Source organism: Anolis sagrei, chromosome 1, assembly GCF_037176765.1.
Source record: "Anolis sagrei isolate rAnoSag1 chromosome 1, rAnoSag1.mat, whole genome shotgun sequence".
Taxonomy (NCBI): Eukaryota; Metazoa; Chordata; class Lepidosauria; order Squamata; family Dactyloidae; genus Anolis; species Anolis sagrei.
In genome coordinates, this window is record NC_090021.1 from 121,199,759 (window position 1) to 121,218,764 (window position 19,006).

The 19,006-nt window shown below is 37.2% G+C and overlaps 1 protein-coding gene across 1 annotated transcript in view; it reads left to right on the top strand.

The window, feature by feature from the left end:
- SH3YL1 (SH3 and SYLF domain containing 1) overlaps positions 1-18,391 on the top strand; it is a 35,122-nt gene extending 16,731 nt beyond the window's left edge. The window contains exons 5-10 of the mRNA XM_060752725.2: positions 2,226-2,338; positions 3,454-3,582; positions 6,179-6,344; positions 8,899-8,959; positions 9,900-9,956; positions 17,556-18,391. Of these exons, the coding sequence (XP_060608708.2) occupies positions 2,226-2,338; positions 3,454-3,582; positions 6,179-6,344; positions 8,899-8,959; positions 9,900-9,956; positions 17,556-17,749 (720 nt within the window). The 3' untranslated portion in view covers positions 17,750-18,391. The remainder of the gene's footprint in view (positions 1-2,225; positions 2,339-3,453; positions 3,583-6,178; positions 6,345-8,898; positions 8,960-9,899; positions 9,957-17,555) is intronic.
- Positions 18,392-19,006: the final 615 nt, after the last annotated feature.

Genomic DNA, 19,006 nt, shown 5'->3' on the forward strand with positions numbered 1-19,006 from the left:
AATTTGGAGAGTTTGGTAAGGGGCAGTCCATACAGTTTCTACTATGGGGGATCTAGTTAGAACTTGTAAATCTGCTGTTCTCTAATACTTTTAATAGATATTGTTCATGAATAGAGCCCGTATGATGCAGTTAGAACTGTTTAGTCTGGTGGATCCCCCGAGAAATTGACTCAAGCAAAGCTGTACAATTATGCAAATATTATGTGAAGTACTAATGGAAGGCTTTCCTTGAGTATTACTCACAAGTAGCAAACATGCAGTTTATAGATGAAGGGTGTGAGATAATGCTTTCTCATAAGGTAGTTTAATCAGCATGGCTGAGCGTCCTGAGATGATTCCAGAAGACTGCATATAAACCACATCTTTGTTACACATCTATCATTCCCTTATTGGTCAATACCAAACAAGTTAACTTAAGAAACATGATAGGGACACCACAACTACTCTCTTCTACAATTGCTGTGTTGTCTGTTGCTGTTAACGTTTTCCTTATTACATTCTCCTCTTTCAGAGGAATGGGAGGTACCCATTAGGCAACGAAGGCTGAAAGAGAAAATCTTACCTTGTTTGAATTGTAGAGCCATGCCAGCACAGAACAGAAATCGAAGACATCCTTTAGCACAATGGGAATTTAGATATCCTTTAACACAATGGGAATCTGTTCCCACCCTGCTTCCTTTTGGCTGCTCTCTATAACTCTTGAAAACCTGTCCGGGGGGAGAGGGGGGGTTAAGATCATATGGAAAGGTTTATGGGGGGAGGTACAATTCCCCTCTCCCCTGGTTTCACCTATTTCAGCAACATCAGTGCAGCAGATCAACACTATATCATTCAGTCCAGAACCAAGGAAATCAATATTGTAGCTTGAGCCTCCAGTGACATGATCCTCATAATTTTCTCAAATTATGCTTTTATTAATACAGTTATCGCATGGTTGAAAGAGCAACTAATAAAGTGTAAGTTAGGTCTTACCTCTCCTCTTTCCTCTATATCAGTTACATTTCACATAAATGTATATGTACTTGTATGTATGGATTTTTCCTACCCGTTGCTAACCAACAGTCAACATAATAAGACTTCCAGTGGTTTCAGAAAACACTTATACCATGATATCTCTTTCTCTCCATATACGTGTGTGCTTTGCTACCCCCCACCCACCCCCACCCCAAAATCCAACTACAAAATTGATTTTCTTTGCTCAAACATTTCTGAGGAATTGTTCAGCAACTGTGCACTTGAGTTCTATTTGTGCCAAGGTAGACATAGTTAACAGTGGAACATGTTCAGCATGAACATCCATATCCTACTTCTTAATTTATGGCTTGTTTACATTTTCACTTATTCTGAGATGGCAGCTATTTAACTTGTGTCACTCTTTTAAGTGATCAAAGGTTTTTGCAAGTTAAACTAAAGACGAGAGCTCATAAAAACACACACACTTGCAGCCTCTGAATGTATTGCATACTGCCTCTTCAGTTTCACTCCTCCTTCAGATGGCTTCTGCATTTATTCTTGCACCCACCTCAATATTCTTGATTCTTTGTTTTGGTTGGGTTGGCTTAGCCATTTATTTTTTTAAAAAGTTCTTTGGAAAGTCTGCTACTAAAAAGATATGACTTTATGAACGACACAAGAGCTAACCAATCAGTGCTATACATATTGAAAGAAATAATCATAAAATACTAGAGATATGTCACCCTCTAGTTTGTGTTGTATTACAGCAGTGGTTCTCAATCTGTGGGTCCCCAGATATGTTGGCCTTCAACTCCCAGAAATTCTAGCAGCTGGTAAACTAGCTGGGATTTCCAGGAGTTGTAGGCCAAAACACCTGGGGACCCACAGGTTGAGAACCACTGTATTACAGTGTCCATCTTGCCTAGCCAACACAACTATAATAATGTGGTGTGAAGCCCAACAGTATCTGGAGGGACAGAAATTATTCATCAAGCCCACAAGCAGGAATTGATCATTTTGTTCTAATAAATAATTGTAAAGGGTATGGGGTAAATTTTTGGCCATTGAATAAATTGTTTGGTTGTGTTCTTTATTATTTAAGCAATTGCTTCAACTACTCCAGTTTATACAAAGACATATCTGAGTATGTTCAATGAAAGTTCTGCAGGACTGTGCTCACTGGGAAAGTTACTAATTCCATCTATAATTTGTCTGTGATCTTTACATTAAAATGTTTTACCTCCCTTTAAAAATTATTTGTTGTCATCTAGGTATCAGACCTTGTAGTAATATTGAATCATGAAAGAGCAGTTGAAGCTTTTGCAAAAGGTGGAAATCTTACTCTGGGAGGAAACTTTACAGTGGCCATTGGACCTTTGGGGAGGTGAGTGTCATTGGATTAGTATAAGCTGTTACCATACTTATTTGTTAGTGTAGATCTTTGTAGTAAACTGAAATCCGGATTGTTCTTGCTGTAAGAGCTTTTTTCATGTCAGGAGTGACTTGAGAAACTGCAAGTCTCTTCTGGTGTGAGAGAATTGGCCGTCTGCAAGGAGGTTGCTCAGGGGACGCCCAGATGTTTGATGTTTTACCATCTTTGTGGTAGGCTTCTTTCATGTCCCCACATGGGGAGCTAGAGCTGACAGAGGAAACGCAACCCACTCTCTCCAGATTCGAACCACTGACCTGTTAATCAGCAGTCCTGCCGGCACAAGGATTTAACCCATTGCGCCACCGGGGGCTCCGCTGTGAGAGCTGAACTCAGGCAAAACATGGAAAAGAATTGTTTTGAAACTTACACCAGTTGACGTTCTACCACTGAAGGCTTTGAAGGCCTTTTCTGTGTCAAAGTACTTACCCACAGAAATCATGCCAGAAAAAAGGTTTATGTTAAAAAAGCAGGTATAGTATAAGGCAACTCCCAGCTATACTGATTTGTTTTAATATTAAAGTATTTGTAAAAATCACGTTTTTTCTTGGAAGTTATTCTTTTATGTTCACAATCTTTACTTAACTGATTATTTAGGCTAGATCCAGTGAAAACATGGAACACATTGGCTATCATTCAGTCAGACTACAAAAGAGAGTGTTTGCGAGATAGCAGTTCTAGTTTTTCTTCAAGCCTTTCCAGGCAAATTACTCAGATTGTCAGCCGAAGATAGGGAATATTTCTTAATACAGTTTATTGTGAATTATAAAAATCCATGAAGATGTTAGTTAACCTATTTGTGTACATACTATTTTAAGGTATTTTTGATGTGATAGAATGCCTGGACAGAACAGATTGAACTTCTGTTTTGATAAAGAAGTAAATAACTATTTTATGCACAAATCTGGATATTCTGAATATTCTCATTTTAACAAAATACTGTGGATATATGTAATCACTGCATTTTGGAATTTGTTGCACTTGGAGTAACTTTTATATATTAATGAAACAAGGAAAGAATTATCAGCTAATAATGTTGATCGCTAATCTTGAAGCCTTTCTTCTTTTAGAAATCTTGAAGGTGATGTAGCCTTGAGAAGCTCTGCAGCTGTCTATACCTACTGCAAATCTCGAGGGCTATTTGCAGGGGTCTCTTTAGAAGGAAGTTGTCTAATTGAGAGAAAGGAAACAAATAGCAAGTAAGTTGCTGAACAAATCTGACTACTCCATTCAAAATTAATTGTTGTAGTAGTGAGATTACTGGAAATTAGTGCTGCTTAAAGTGATGGTCCCTAGACTGGCCCTGGTCCCTGAGCCCTTGGTTGCCAGTTCCTGGAGAGTTTACAGGAAAGTCACAATTGTAGCTATTTCACTCAAATTTAATTTCAATCCCTGGCACACTGGACAAAAAATTGGCGGCTACACACATCAGATAGACTGAGAAGTACTGTTGTACATTGTTTTGTATTTTCAGTGTCTGTCTTTAAAATTTTGCATTTTCTTGGCATATTATAGAGGAAATATGTTACACAAATGTATACTGAATACTGGTTGTCTCCCTTATTCAGAAATCCAAATCTGAAAACCCATCAGTTTTGCCATCAGCCACTCACTTCTGCCTTTGAGGAAAGGGGGCTAGTCACACATTCAGCACTCATTGAGTTTTTCTCATTGAGTCATGATAAAGGAAAGTGAAGGGGGCATGCTATATAGTCTCGTCAGCAAGTGGTAAAAGTTGTTCCTGGTCAACCTATTTGAGTTGAGGACTAATTAATCCTTTTACATGCTTTAAAACAGGGGTGGAAATTCTGTACAGTCCTCAAATCATTCCAAAGATTTAGAATGGAAAATTACCTCTAGAGGACTGGGAGGCATAAATGTCCATGTATTAAGTAGTTTCCACTGCACCTGAAAGCATCACAAAACAGCAAAGAAAGGGAGCAAAAGTAGAAAGAAAGACATTGAAAATAATCAAGACAACACTTCTGATTTGGTGAAAATGACTTGGTAGAGCTTACAAGAATCCGGAGAGACCCAAAATGAGGCCTAGACCCTCTCCTTGTGACTGCCCATCCTTCTTATGCTACCACTGTTCTTTTTCAAAGAATTATCCCATGATAAGGCTGTATGAATCAGCCTTTTATGATCATGCTTCACTGCTTACTGTAATGCTGGTTAAATTCTTAAGCCATTCTTGACACTTCTATAAATGTGAAAATTCTCTTTTTTAACTTGGGAGATCTTTGTATTCCCTGAAGGCACACAAAAAGGACTCTGAATTAGTGCAATAAAGTTTTACAGTACAAAAAAATGTCATCGCTTGAGATTCAAGTGTACACAGAAGAAGTGCCAGTATTCAAAATATAGCATGGGTTCATCAGAGAGAGTAGATTATATAGTCTTTAAATGCTAAATAAACACATGAACTCAGTCTGGGTTTCACCTGAGCTTCTGATTATGACTGCTTGAAAGTTTTGTGTTCCATTAGGAAGAAATATAGTGTATATACTCAAATATATAGTGAGTTTTTCAGCCCTTTTTTTAGGCGGAAAAAAAAATCCCTTGGCTTATACTTGAGTCAAGGTTATTTATTATGTTACTCTGTTATCATTATTATTATTGTTACATTTCTTATTTTACTCTATTTATTATTATTATTATTATTATTATTATTATTATTATTACATTTATTGTTTTCTCTTTATTATTGTTATTATATTTGTTATTTTACTTTCTTATTTTTATTATTGCATTTCTTATTTTACTCTATTATTATGTTTATTGTTTTCTCTTTATTATTGTTGTTATTATATTTATTATATTACTTTCTTATTTTTATTATTACATTTATTATTTTACTCTATTATTATTGGAAAGATACATAAGCACATTAACATTGAAGAAGATTAGAATGATGGTTTAATCAGAGTTGGACAGTCTTATCTTAAATTACAGTTTTATGTAAATATTCAAAAACATTTAACTTACTGATGCCTGAATTAATGTAATTTTATGGGTTTCTATTTTTATTTTGAAATTTACCAGTAGCTGCTGCATTTCCCACCCTCAGCTTATACTCAAATCAATACGTTTTCCCAGTTTTTGTGGTAAAATTAGGTGCCTCGACTTATATTCGGAAAGGCAAAAGGGAAGGAAGGAGAAAGAGAGAGGGGGAAGCAGGGAGGAAAGAGGGGAGGAAGGAAGGATGAAAAGGTGGAAGGGAAGGAGGGAGGGAGGGAAGAAGGAAGGAAAGAGAGAAGGAAGGACAGATAGTTTAAGTGCACAAATGATGATTTTCCCAATTATCATTTATACTTAAGCACCATAGTATCTATCTTTATGTAATAAGTACCATACATGCCCCAAGGGAGGCATCAGCAGACATGGGGAATCCTAAGTTTTTCCAAAATGTTTTTAAAATAAGAAGAAATCTACCAGGTACCGCTCGGTGAAGATTGAGAACAATACAGAATGCTGGCAGATTCTTAGAGAAATCAATTGAAAGCCAATAAAAAGGAGAGGTTAAGTGGTCTACAAGAAACTCAGATATGGCTGATTGTTTGGAAAAGGAAACAGAAGCCCAGCATGCTGGAACATTTTGTTTCACAACCTAGTTGCACTATAAAGAAAGCTTTTAATACATGCATTCACATAAATTTTTGGATAACCAAACCTCAAAGGAAGTCAGATGAATGCTGTGTTCAAAGTTTAGGAATTGAGTGATGAACAGAAGTAAGTGCTCTCTGATTTCCATGTATCCCATTCACTAACTATCATGAAATACTATTTTTCCAGATTCTATGGTCGGGATATCCGTGCCAGTGCCATTCTGTTTGGCGATATGCCTCCGCCTTTTCAAGCACAGGATCTTTATGATATCCTTGAATCTTTTACACTGCAGTATGAAGCCCAGGAGGGGAGGAACTATGTGTGGACACCTGTACCAAGAGAACCAAAAAGGGTTTGCTCAATCTTTCTTCCTATTAGTTTAATCTGTTTGTTTAGTCACAATATGTTGTTTCTTGTTATGCCAATACTCTCTACTATTTTGTGGATCAGTGTCAAGAAATCTTCTGACAATGCTGCTGTGACTTAAGGATTGAATATTCACCTGTAACTTTACAGCTACAGATGTTGTGAAGTTTATCCACATATGGCAGCAAGCACTTTCCCCACTTCTGTTCAAGTGAAGGCTGGTATGGATTTGCTGGCATTCCAGTGTCAATTCATATGTGAGATGTTGCCTCCTGAGAGAAAATTAAAGCTTTAAATGAGAGGTATCAGTGGAATAAAAATAGTCTTGAGCTCCCATCCTTGCTTATTTTTAGCAGGCAGTTTGAGAATTCACCTGGATCTGCAGCACCTATAATTTTGCACAGAGTAAATGATTTAATCAAGCTCGTTTTACCATTCTTGGATAGATATGCTAAGAAAAATCAAAACCTTAGATATTGGGGTGAAGGACAACACGTTGCCACCTGTTGGCTAACGTGAATGCTATGTTATGGCAATTCATATGTACATATAGGGGGGAAATACTTATTGAACTAGGTAGTTGGTTACCACCAAAGTTTCTCTTTGGACTGCAAGTGTTGGCAAACACCCTATCCATCTTTTTATGTGATGAAATGAATTACTAGAGATGTTAATGTGGACACAGTTTTAACCTTCTCTCAAATTCTGAATGCTTAAAGTCACCCTATTAGTCTGTCTGGCATTTCTGTAGTGACTTAACAGTAATTCTTTGCCGCTTATTTATTGAAATATTTATTCACTCATCTTCAGCTAACACTTCCAGAGTAACCCTATATCATTAGCCGGTGCAGCAGCTAACATTAAAACACATACAATGAAAACATCATTAAAATTTCCTCATGATAAAATGTCACAAATTAAGTTAGAGGAAGGAATGGGGACTGCCAGTCCATCATCAAGATCTGTTCCACCTTCCATGGAAGACCCCGCTATACTATCACTATACATGAAGTACTTTATTTTTAGCAGCTCGCTCTCCTCACCATATATTCTTTTGGACTTCTACGTATGAACCTGCTTGTGTTAATTTTTATTTTCTACTATCTCCAATCATTCCTGGTGCAATCTTTTATATGCTTTACAATATGTTAAATCGATTGAGTTGTATATATGTGATAAAGACCAAGTGAACTATTTCCACACTGAATGAAATATATTCTGATATTTTTTGTTATATCTTGTAATATATTTTAGCAAAATGGATATTAAAATTAGGTTGTGTTAGGAAAAACAATCCTAAAATAGCAGAGCATCCAAAAACATAAACAGGATACTAAAAGTTGAGCATCAGCTCATTAATGGGCAGTGTGAAGTGCCGTGTGATGTAGCTATAAAGAATTAAGAGGTTAGGCAGGCAAAGATGCAGAGTCCAATCTTAAAAATCAAAGGTTTATTTACAATAATCAAAAGGTTTATTTACAATAATAAACAACTGCCTTTCTTAATAGTAAATAACTGGGTCTGAGCTACTCTTAACACCCATCTCTTCTAAGGTTTAAAGAGAGTGAAAAAGCACAAACAACTACATCTCTCTGACACGAACACAGAGAGAGATCTCAAAGCACAGAGCACATACTCCAGATGTAAGAAAAAGAAGTCATATTTTAAAGGGCTTGCAGTAGAAAAGTATCCATTCTACACAACCAATCAGAATGAGAGCAGAAACAGAGAGAAGAGAAGAAATAGATACAGTACTGTCATACAGGAGACATGAGGGTAGGGAAACCCATAGTCTATACTAAACTAACTGTTCCTTGTTGAGGACTTGAGACTTGGGCAGTGCGGGATTGAATTCCAACAGGTTGTACTTAAGGGACTATCTGTTCCACTCAGCTAATTTATTTGGCAAACCACTAGTAATTATGATCATATCCTGATTTCTTCCCTATCAGTGATCACTTTGGTTAGAATCTCATTGAGTATAAAACTCTCGGGTACAACTTTCTGAAGACTTAACACTCTCCTAAGCCAAATACATATAGTCAAAAGACCATTTCTTTCTCTCCCTTGTAACTCTGCTGCATCAACCTTTCACTCCCTGGAGACATCCTCAACCACTGCCTTCTGTTTTATTTTGCTTCTCTGCTTGCTCTGTGTGGACACTATTTTCTGCCACTCCTGCTTCACTTCCTCTGCCAATTTCTTTCCTGGCAACATATAAATACAATTAAAACTGTTTGAATAAAATAAAAATAAAAATTACCTTATTTTTTGTTCTTTGGAATGTTTGAGTAATTCTGTTATAATATGGGAGCAATAGCAGATGTGCTTTCCCCCCCTTGTATTGTGTTCCTATTTTGCCCATTATTTTTCACCCCTTCCCTTTGAATTGATGGCATTGTGGGACATGGTGTAGCTGCTTATATGCTTTTGTCAGTAGAGTTGAAAGTTCTTGAATGCCATCTTTAAAATTCATCAAAACCATAGACATTTCACATACTCAAATTAAAAATGATATTCTTTCCATTCCTTCTCACCAGGTTAGTGGCAATTCCTCAAGACAACAGGCACGCAGGAGTTCTGAAAACTTTACCCAAGAAGGTATTATATTGACTTAGTTAAATTGATAAACTGACTTATAAAGGCCCTAGAACCAATTTTAAAACATGCAGTTATTATAAACAGTATATTGAAAGCAGCCCTCTTCTATGTTATATTTTAGAGCAGAATAAAATATGGTTAGTTTTAGAGAGAATGTGTTATATTTATGTGTGTTCAGCTCTATTTTTATGCAATAATTGGTAAGGTTTGAGTTATTAACATACGTTTCAATGTATGTGACCAAGAAGGTCCCTAAAACCTTAGCAAGTGTATTACGTTGTTCTCTGGGTAATTGCATCAGTGCACTGTGTGAACTTTCCTTCTTCTAATGATGCCCAGTTTCTATTAAAAATGATCTCTTGGCATCCTATGAGTAAGTCAGTCCCAAATTTTGCCTCATTGTTTAATCCGAGCATGAGCCTATTAAGACTGAGATCTTCTAAAAAGGTAAAGGTTTTCCCCTGATATTAAGTCCAGTCTTGTCCAACTCTGGGGGGTGGTGCTCATCTCCATTTCTAAGCCGAAGAGCCAGCATTGTCCATAGACACCTCCAAGGTCATGTGGCCAGCATGACTGCATGGAGTGTTGTTACCTTCCCACCAAAGCAGTACCGATTGATCTACTCACATTTGCATGTTTTCAAACTGCTAGGTTGGCAGAAGCTGGGGCTGACAGCGGAAGCTCACACTGCTCCCCGGATTCGAACCTGTGACCGTTCGGTCAATGAGTTTAGCAGCTCGGCGGTTTAATCCACTGCGCCACCGGGGGCTCCTTCTACAATTTTTTTGAATTCTTTAGCCATTTTTATATTTATTTAGTCTCTACACTTTATTTTTATGATAGATTGTAGAATAACAGCTCTAACTTCAGTACATCAAACTACTAAATAAGATTAAATGGGCTATAATAGTTTATATAACACGTTCTGAATTTTCCACAGATACAAGAGCCCCAAACAGACTTTATTCTGACCTTCCTAGTTACTCAACTGCAATAGGTGAGCGTTTACAATATTTGAACATTCATAAATTAATGTAAAATGTGATTGTGATATTAGTCATCTGTATTGGGCTACTATATTCTGTTTGAAATAGTTATTAAAAATAGTTACTGCATGGCTAGCAAAGCTAGGAGTCTTCTAGCAAACTAATTTCTCTATCTGGGCTGGTGTTCCAAAAATAAGTCTTTTGACTTAGTTTTGTTATTACACAGATCAAGCCACACATAATGTAAGGGATACTGTTCTTTTTAGGAGGATATTTGGATTCAGTTTAGAAGGACATCACAGCTACTTTTAAGGATCTGAATGCACATCTAATCTCATTTAATGTGTTGTCAAAGGCTTTCATGGCCAGAATCACTGGGTTGCTGTGAATTTTCTGGGCTTTGTGTGTGTTGTACTGCAAGTTGCTTCTGGTGTGAGAGAATTGACCGTTTGCAAGGATGTTGCCCAGGGGATGCCCAAAATGTTTTTACCATTCTTTGGGAGGCTTCTCTTATGTCCCCAGATGGGAAGCTGGAGCTGAAAGATGGGAGCTCATCCCACTCCCCAGATTCGAACCACCGACCTTTCGGTCAGCAGTTTTCCAGGCTGTATGACCATATTCCAGAACCATTCCCTCCTGATGCCACAGATGTGGGCGAAACGTCGGGAGAGAATGTTTCTGGAACATGGCCATACAGCCCAGAAAACTCACAGCAACCCAGCAATCTCATTTAGTTTGTCTGTAAATATTCTGAAAGTCAAAGTGAGTCTTCATCCCATTCCACCAGATACAGCATGATAGTTGAATCAGTAATGGGCAAATATTCTGTCCCAATTACCCTCCAGGGGCCAGATAGTTTACCAAACTACCAAAAGTAACCCTATCTACTTCTGTTTTTTTTTTTTTTTAAAAAAAGCCAAAAAAACAACAACAGATATTTAGTAATGTTGAGGTGCACAGAAAAGCATGGTCTGCAGGCTGCAGGGGTAGAAGATAGAAAAAAAGCTTGAGGAAAATGCATGTTGCACCTTGTCCACAGAAATTATGACTTCTTTAAAATATTGATTCAATTGCTGGACTCCACAAATGAAATGGTTTCACGATCCCTCCTGTATAAGACAATATACTCGTATATTGTGCCCATAGTCTCTTAACTTTGTTCTGATCTAGCCTCTGGGGATAATAAAAATTGATGAACTCAAGTTTTTTGTCTAACTTATCCTTCTTCTTTTTTTAAAAAAATTTAAATTTATTTTTTTATTAAGAATAAAAAGATTCAAGAAAAGAGAGAGATCATTTACTTTACATAAAAAATGGGGGAACAATATTATTAAAAGAAAGTGGGAAATAAAAAGAGAAGGGAGAGAGAGGAAAAAAAAGTTTTACTTCCAGGTCATTCCAGACTGTGGATCCTTTTGGTATGCTGATCTATTTTTTGACCTCATGGCGTCGGAGGTTCTTGTTGCTTCAATCCTTTGAATTTCTTTTACGTCATTTTTATAGAGATTTCTGTATTTTCCTTTTTTAAAAATGCCCAACATTTAACCCAATCTGTTCTTTGTACTTGTAGGTTATTCTGGGTGAGCTATATTCACAACAAAGCTTATATTCATAATGCCCATTACTTTCAAAATGCATTTTTCAGTAGAAGGTATTTCTTGTGATTTCCATAGTTGGGCCAAGTTTATCTTATCTTATCCTTCTTGACATGTGGAAATTCAAAAATGATAGTTAAAGTAAACAGTAGTAGCTTGATTGAAAGTGAATTTCAACCTAAATGAGATAGAACTGTATTCTTCAAGTTATTTTGTCTTATGACTAAGGAGAACATATCACAGGGTTTTCTTGGCAAGATTTGTTCAGAGAAGGTTTGCCCCTTAGGCTGAAGGAATACCACTTGCTTAAGGATGCCAAGTAGATTCCTATGGCCAAACAGGAATTTGAATCCTGGCCTCCACAGGCATAGTCTAATACTCAAGCCGTACTGGCTCACTAGGGAAAAGGACACAGCATGAAGACATATCTATATAAATAAAAATGTAATGTTTGTTTATGGGATTAACAGAACTCAAAAACCACTGGATGAATTGACACCAAATTTGGACACAAGACACCTAACAACCCAATGTATGTCCTTCACTCAAAAAAATTGATTTTGTCATTTGGGAGTTGTACTCGCTGGGATTCATAGTTCACCTACAATCAAAGAGCATTCTGAACCCCACCAACGATGGAATTGAACCAAACTTGGCACACAGTTCTCCCATGACCAACAGAAAATATTGGAAAGGTTTGGTGGGCTGTGTCCTTTGCTTTTGTTGTTGTAATTCACCTACATCCAGAGAGCACTGTGGACTCAAACAATGATGGATCTGGACCAAATTCTACACGAATACACAATATGCCCAAATGTGAACACTGGTGGAGTTTGGGGGAATTAGAATCTTGACATTTGGGAGTTGTAGTTTCTGGTATTTATAGTTCACCTACAATCACAGAGCATTCTGAACCCCACCAATGATAGAACTGGGCCAAACCTCCTACACAGAATCCCCATGTGGGCCACAGCAACGCATGGCAGGGGACGGCTAGTAACACAAATAGAAAAACTACTTACATGTCTGGAAAGCTCAATACTTCAGATATTATCTGCAAAATTCAAAAAAAAAATCTTGCAGTTTCTCTCTCCTTCTCAATACAGATTTCCTGTCAGGAAACCCATTATTCTTTCCATCTCTACTGTTTAGTAATGAAATGAATATTGGATATCTGAGATCAATGTCTTCTATAGTATAGATAAGGTTCCTGTGGTAATGGAAACAATTCTGGACATGCATATAAACAGCTGTATCCATAATGGCTGCTTGTTAGTTCAATGCGTATGGCATTTTCCTTTTCCTAAGCAAGAGAAATCTGTGTCAGTTCAGTCATGTCTTTCATGACAGGAAGAACTCAAGCTCAAAAGCTCAGTTGCGGTGTGTTTGTAATAATTCCTAGAGGGCCATCTCCAGCAGAGTATAAACTGTTAAAAAACAGCAAGGCAGATCAAAGTGACTAATGGATATTTGTATCAAAAGATCCTTAAGCAGAAGGATAATGTGTGTGGATCTGTTTATAAGCCATGGTGACATATGCATCTTTAGTAGTAAATATTAAACAGGGACTCCTTTTTCCCTTTTAACAGGGTGTATGTCAGCAAAGCCTTTTTTATATTTCTGTTTCCTTTGTACAGCTTGTAGTTTATTTTCAAATAAATAAACATTCATCTAGTAGCTTCTTTCGCTCTGATGTGACTAATATAAACTATCGTAATACTGGTCATAAAGCAGAAAGAAAATCCCAGGAAATAATTTCTAACACTATGTTTTTTTCTACTGAGATAATGTGATTGCTGGCATTTCTACTAGCATTTTATTTTTACCATCGTTCTTGGGTTGTATTATCACGAAATGAGCAAAAATGCAACATGTGGATGTTGGGGGCGGGGAGGATGCCTTGAAAATCCATGCCATTGCTGAGCCAGCTGTTACAAAGGCACACCGAGATTGAGGTCAGTACACGCTAGGACTAGAAAATTGAGGTCTTTGTTTTATGTGTGTTTTGGGTCAATGCCATTTTGTAAAATGTATTGAGTAATTGGCAGACACTAAGAACCCGTACTTTTTCATATCCTTAACTTGGCAAATGCGCTGTTTCTCAAGATGAAACAAATATTTAGTGTACAATGGTGGTTTTCAGCTGTAATGAAAGCAACTCTTCCTTCATCCTGCACTAACATAAGACTTGAGGCAAGGTATAAACACAAAGAACTCATAAAAGCCCATGAAGTCATAGAGTGCTTTATCTGCATAAGTGAAAATTGCAAGACCAGTATAGATCAACTGAGTTGGTTTCAGAGTCAATGACAAGTGACAAACTTTAGGACGTAGAAAGCTTTTCTAGAAATGGCGCAGAGTCCTATTACCACTGTGCCAAAAACCTAGAATCATACATAGTTCCACAAGTATATAATGAAATTGTTTTTCTTCAAGAGAAAGAGGTGTATTAGCTAAACCAGGAGTGCCCCTCTAGATGTTTTAGAAGGCACCTCTCATAATCCCTCATCATTTGCTATGCTCCCTAGGAATGATGAGAACTGTAGACTTCTAAGGCTGAGGAGAGTAACAGTTGCATCACTTTAGTATAAGTGGTACACTGTTGTTATTAATTTTTGTTATTGTGTACCTTGAACTCAGTTTCCAACTTACAAAACACCAAGGCAAACCCATCATGGCATTTTCTCAGAAATATTTGTTCAGAGGGAGCTTGCCATTTCCTTCCTCTCAAGCTGAGAGAGTATGATTTGCTCAAGATCACCCCATAACTGAACAGGGATTCATATTTAATTCACATCTTCTTTTGTTTACAAAGAATGCCCTGTTTTGGAATATCTATCTATTTATCTATCTATCTATCTATCTATCTACACATATCTCCCTCAAAATTTAATGTGTTGTCTCATCATTTTGAAGAAAGCAATTTTGAAGCTAGGAAATTAAATTAGGAATCACACTACAGTATTATTTCTTTTCCATGTATTTGGTTTTGGTTAACCGTTCAAGCATAAACCTGACCTCTGGGATAGATTCAGTTTGTTTTGTCCTGTTGCAGAACAAGCACTCTTTGCAAGGTGCTCTAAACATTGTGCCCCCCCCCCCTCCGGCCGCCCCATCCTATCACAGGAGATGCATGATTGGAGCTTATGACAGATCAGTTATGGCAGAAGCTATATGTCTTTCCCAGTGCAGACAGCAAACATAAAAATGATACTTTTGTATATGAATTGGATTAATAGCCATGGAGACATTGGGTCATTCTCGTCGGCCATCTAATTCTATCCCAACATCTGTTCTGTGAACGTGCGAGGGAAAGAAATGTATTCTTCAGCTTTGTCAACATTATGGGTTTACTATAGGTCACTGCTGAATTGTAGTGGGTTTGATCAACATCTGGTTTGCAGAATCTGTTCTGCAGTACTGAAATTCATAGTGGTAAATAGAAGCTCCTGGACTTGATTTGGTGTGTTTTTCTCCTTGGGAGAACATTGCACATACATAACATTTTGGCATGAATCTGGTTGATTGTGCAGAAGAGACAGCAAAAAATATCGGCAAATCTTCTGTGTAAAACTAACGGATATGTAACATTATAGATTTCTAATACATTGAGGTTTCCATTTCAGAGTGCTTAGGGGAGTTTAGCTTGCTTGATCTGTGCAACAGTACATCTCCATTGCATGTGCAGCCTTGCCTTAAGAACAGTTTAAAACTCCACAGGAAAGCAGTGAGAATGGCAGGCATGCAGATGCTGTTTCGGTGATATAAAGGAGGAAAAAAGAGAGTCCTTATTGAATTGCAGGTACTTACTTTGGATTATCAGATATGGATTTGAAGAAGCACTGCAATGCTAGTGCAAAGTCCCTTGTATCCATGGGGAATACATTATGTATGGCGAGTGCTGTAGTGGTCAGGATGCCGGCCTAAGGCTGAGAAGGCCCTGTTTGAAGTCTTCACTGAAACAACAATTTACCACGTGATCATAGAACAATTATAGCTTAACCTATCAATGTTGTCAAGAAGAAAGAAGAGTAAACAAAAATATATGTTGCCATGAGCTTTTTGGAAGAACAGAAGTAAATGTGCTACATCCTATAAATAAGGTTCTGCTTTGGGGAAAAATGCTATTGGTTATCACCTTTTGCCTTCATTGTACCAAACTAGTTTGGATTTAGACTGTATCTTGAACTACTAAAATCAATAGATTTACAGGGTAATCTTTAAGCAGTGATTACGCACAAGGGTCTGTCTCCAGGGACAAACCAAGAATGGGCTACTTGAAAGTCTCTGAACAGACTCAGAAGTGGAATGGGCAGATCAAAAGACAAACTGCAAAATGGCACTACCTAAAAGAATCTTCCACCTTGTGTGACTCTAGAGCAGAACAGACAACTCCGTATCTGTCTGCTTGTCCACAATGTCCTGCCTCATGTACAGAGGAAGAATTGTTTGAGGCTACAGACAATGCAGTTGTTGTTCCCCTTTTTTGATCAAAAGATATTTAGCCGTTTGTGCTCCTTCTATTTTTATCAGCTTTATACTAATTTATGCGATGTTTTTGATATGAAATAAATAAATTGATTTACGGGATAATCCTTAAGTGATGATATGCAAGCTGTTAAGAGTAAGCCTGAACTATTTAGCATTAGGAAGAATCCTCTTCTGCTAACCGAGCAGGTATTTTTTTCTGCTAATAAAGATTTACCATCAGATGAGCCTCCTCAAAAGGGGGATAGAAAAAGGATGTTTAGAGGGAAAGATTGAGTTAAGCTAGATCCAAACCTGTCCAGTCCAGCCCAATATGGCACTGCTGTACCTATAAAAATTTGGCTAGGATAATGACAATCCTATATAGCTTCACCACCCTCAACTGGGAGAGGTTTTGATTCAGCATATCTTTAGCTGCTCTAGTGTCACCTCAGCTGGCCTTTGGAAGTTTTAATCAAGTAGGATTGCTCCTAGCCACAGATGAATTCTTTTCTTCGAACATTGCCCTTAAGAGCATCCAGTGCAACAACAATTATCAAATGTTAACTTTCTCAAGCATCCTCAGCTGCCTTGCATTACAACCTGAACCTGTTGGAATTTCCTCTTCTATAAAACAAAGCTACAGGAGTCCAGGTGTTGAAAGGTTGGCCATTTCTGAGGCAATAAATTGAGTAGTTTCCTCTATAAAACTAGATGTGTTGAAAACCTTTTAATATATATGATGTGAGTGGCCTTGGTAGTGAACCTCTTCCCCATTCTCAGCAGACACAGTGTAACAAAAACAGCAGCTTTATAATTAAAATCACAGTGCATTCTGTGAGTTTCGTATTAACAGATCAACAAGGCTCAATAGCATAGATAAATGTTTTGTTGAATGTAGCACTGTAGCACCATCTTGTGTGAGATGAATATTGCTTAGGTGATGATTTGGAAATTCAAAGAAAGATGGTTGAAGCAGCACAACTTACATAACAGTTTATTTACTCGTGTATTGCACAATCCTTAAACAAACTAAAGTTGTCTGCAGGTTTTCAGTAGATTCCATGAGAGTGCCAAGTTTACCTTTTCTGATGCATAGAAAGTATGTTTACAAATTTATTCATGGTGAATGTTTTGATACTGAAACATTGCTCAACAACAGAAGACCATTCCTGTCTTATGTTAAGTGCCAAGTGTTCAGTTCTTCACAAAGGCTAACCCACCAACAAAGCAGGAAAGAAACAGACCCTGATCTGCAACTGCTTTTGAGATAAAATTAAACAAAATGAGCCCCCTTCAAATTGAAAAAAAAAACCTGTTGATTTACCATGTAGTCTGGACTGTGCCTCTTTCCTTTTCTGTATATTTTTAATGTAAGTTTATATTAGAATATTGGGAGATTAAACAGACCATTTTGAGATGTTGACCTCTAGCTAAGAACCCAAAAAAGAAATAAATTCAGGTCCTTCCAATCCCTACATAGGCATGTAAGTACAATTCACAGTAAGGAGTAACAAGTTTTGAATTGAAATTGTCTTTTGTTTTTAGGCAACCCCAGGACCAACCCTACAATTGTGACAGCAATATATCCATATGAAGGGCAGCAGCCAGGCGATTTGACTTTCAAAGCTGGAGACAAAATCAAGGTCACAACGAAAACCAATTCCCAGTTTGATTGGTGGGAAGGATGTTTACATGGCAGGACTGGCATTTTTCCTGCTAATTATGTTACCATGAACTAAAACACATTTTAAATGGCCTTACCACATTGCCAAAATCCCTTTTCTTATAAATGTAGAGAATTACCTATTTGCTTTGTGGAGTTTGGGCTGGTGGACAAGGCAGGGAGTCCCATGGAGCTCATTGGAGATTTGTTTTCTTATTCATAGCCACTCTCTCCCAGCAGATATGTAGCTATGTGAACAACAAACTTGTAAAGCCATTACGAAGAATGTTGGAGGTTCATTTACGCTCCATCCAGTTCTGTTTTATGAAGTAATCAAGGACTAAATCAGGAATAAGGACAGAGGCGATGTACATTGACTCACCCTTTCTTGAAAAACTGCATTGTGCTAAAGTTGGTGAAGGGAGCAAGGCAAAAAAGGTGAATTGAATGTGAATGGTTGCCCTCCTCTTGTGTAGACACTGTGTTCCCGTTTTTCTTGATCAAGCCTTATATTTATAAAGATTTTAAAACAAAATTAAATTAATACCTTAAGAATTCATTGTTTTAACTTTTTTCCTGTAACTTAATACTTGATGATGAACAAAATGATAAATACTAATCAGGTTATGCTTCACCACAGATGCCAATATTAATATATTCTATGTTTTGTATTTAACAATTTCCACTAATAATGCATAATAAAATCTTATTTTGTTTATTTCTTGCCAATTCTTTTACATTTCCTTCAAATAGATTTGTATTCAGATACTATATTTGATATGAAAACCTACAAATGATTTGTGTATTGCTGTATTGCTGTATTTATGCCATGTGTCTGACCTGCTCCGTGAGAATCATGGTGAGCAATAATTGCTTTGACTTATTTTTATCAAAAAAATGTGTGACATAGGTCTCCTCAAACTCTGAATGACATCAAGAGACAGCTGCTTTTCCTGTAATTTTCCACTAGGAGCTCTCAGTGGTTTTCTACAAAATCAAATATGTTTATCTGTCTTCTGTGATTTGTAAAATGAATAATGACGATTTGATCACTCCACTGTTTTTTCAAGTTAGAATATGACTATCCCAGTTCTAGGTCCTCTATTTGGAGGAATAATTTGAAAATCTCTTGTAGCCAAAATCTAGTGTTTGGCCCAACTTCAATAGTCCAATTGAACTCACTTAAATGTTAGCTTAGCATATCCCTTTTAGAAGTTGAGGATAACAATTGGATTCAGAGTTAGGCCAAGGTTTGTAACTGTTATAAATGTTTCCTTGTACAACAGAGATGGCTTGCTCTTTTAGGCATTATAAGATGCAGTCAAAAATTCAT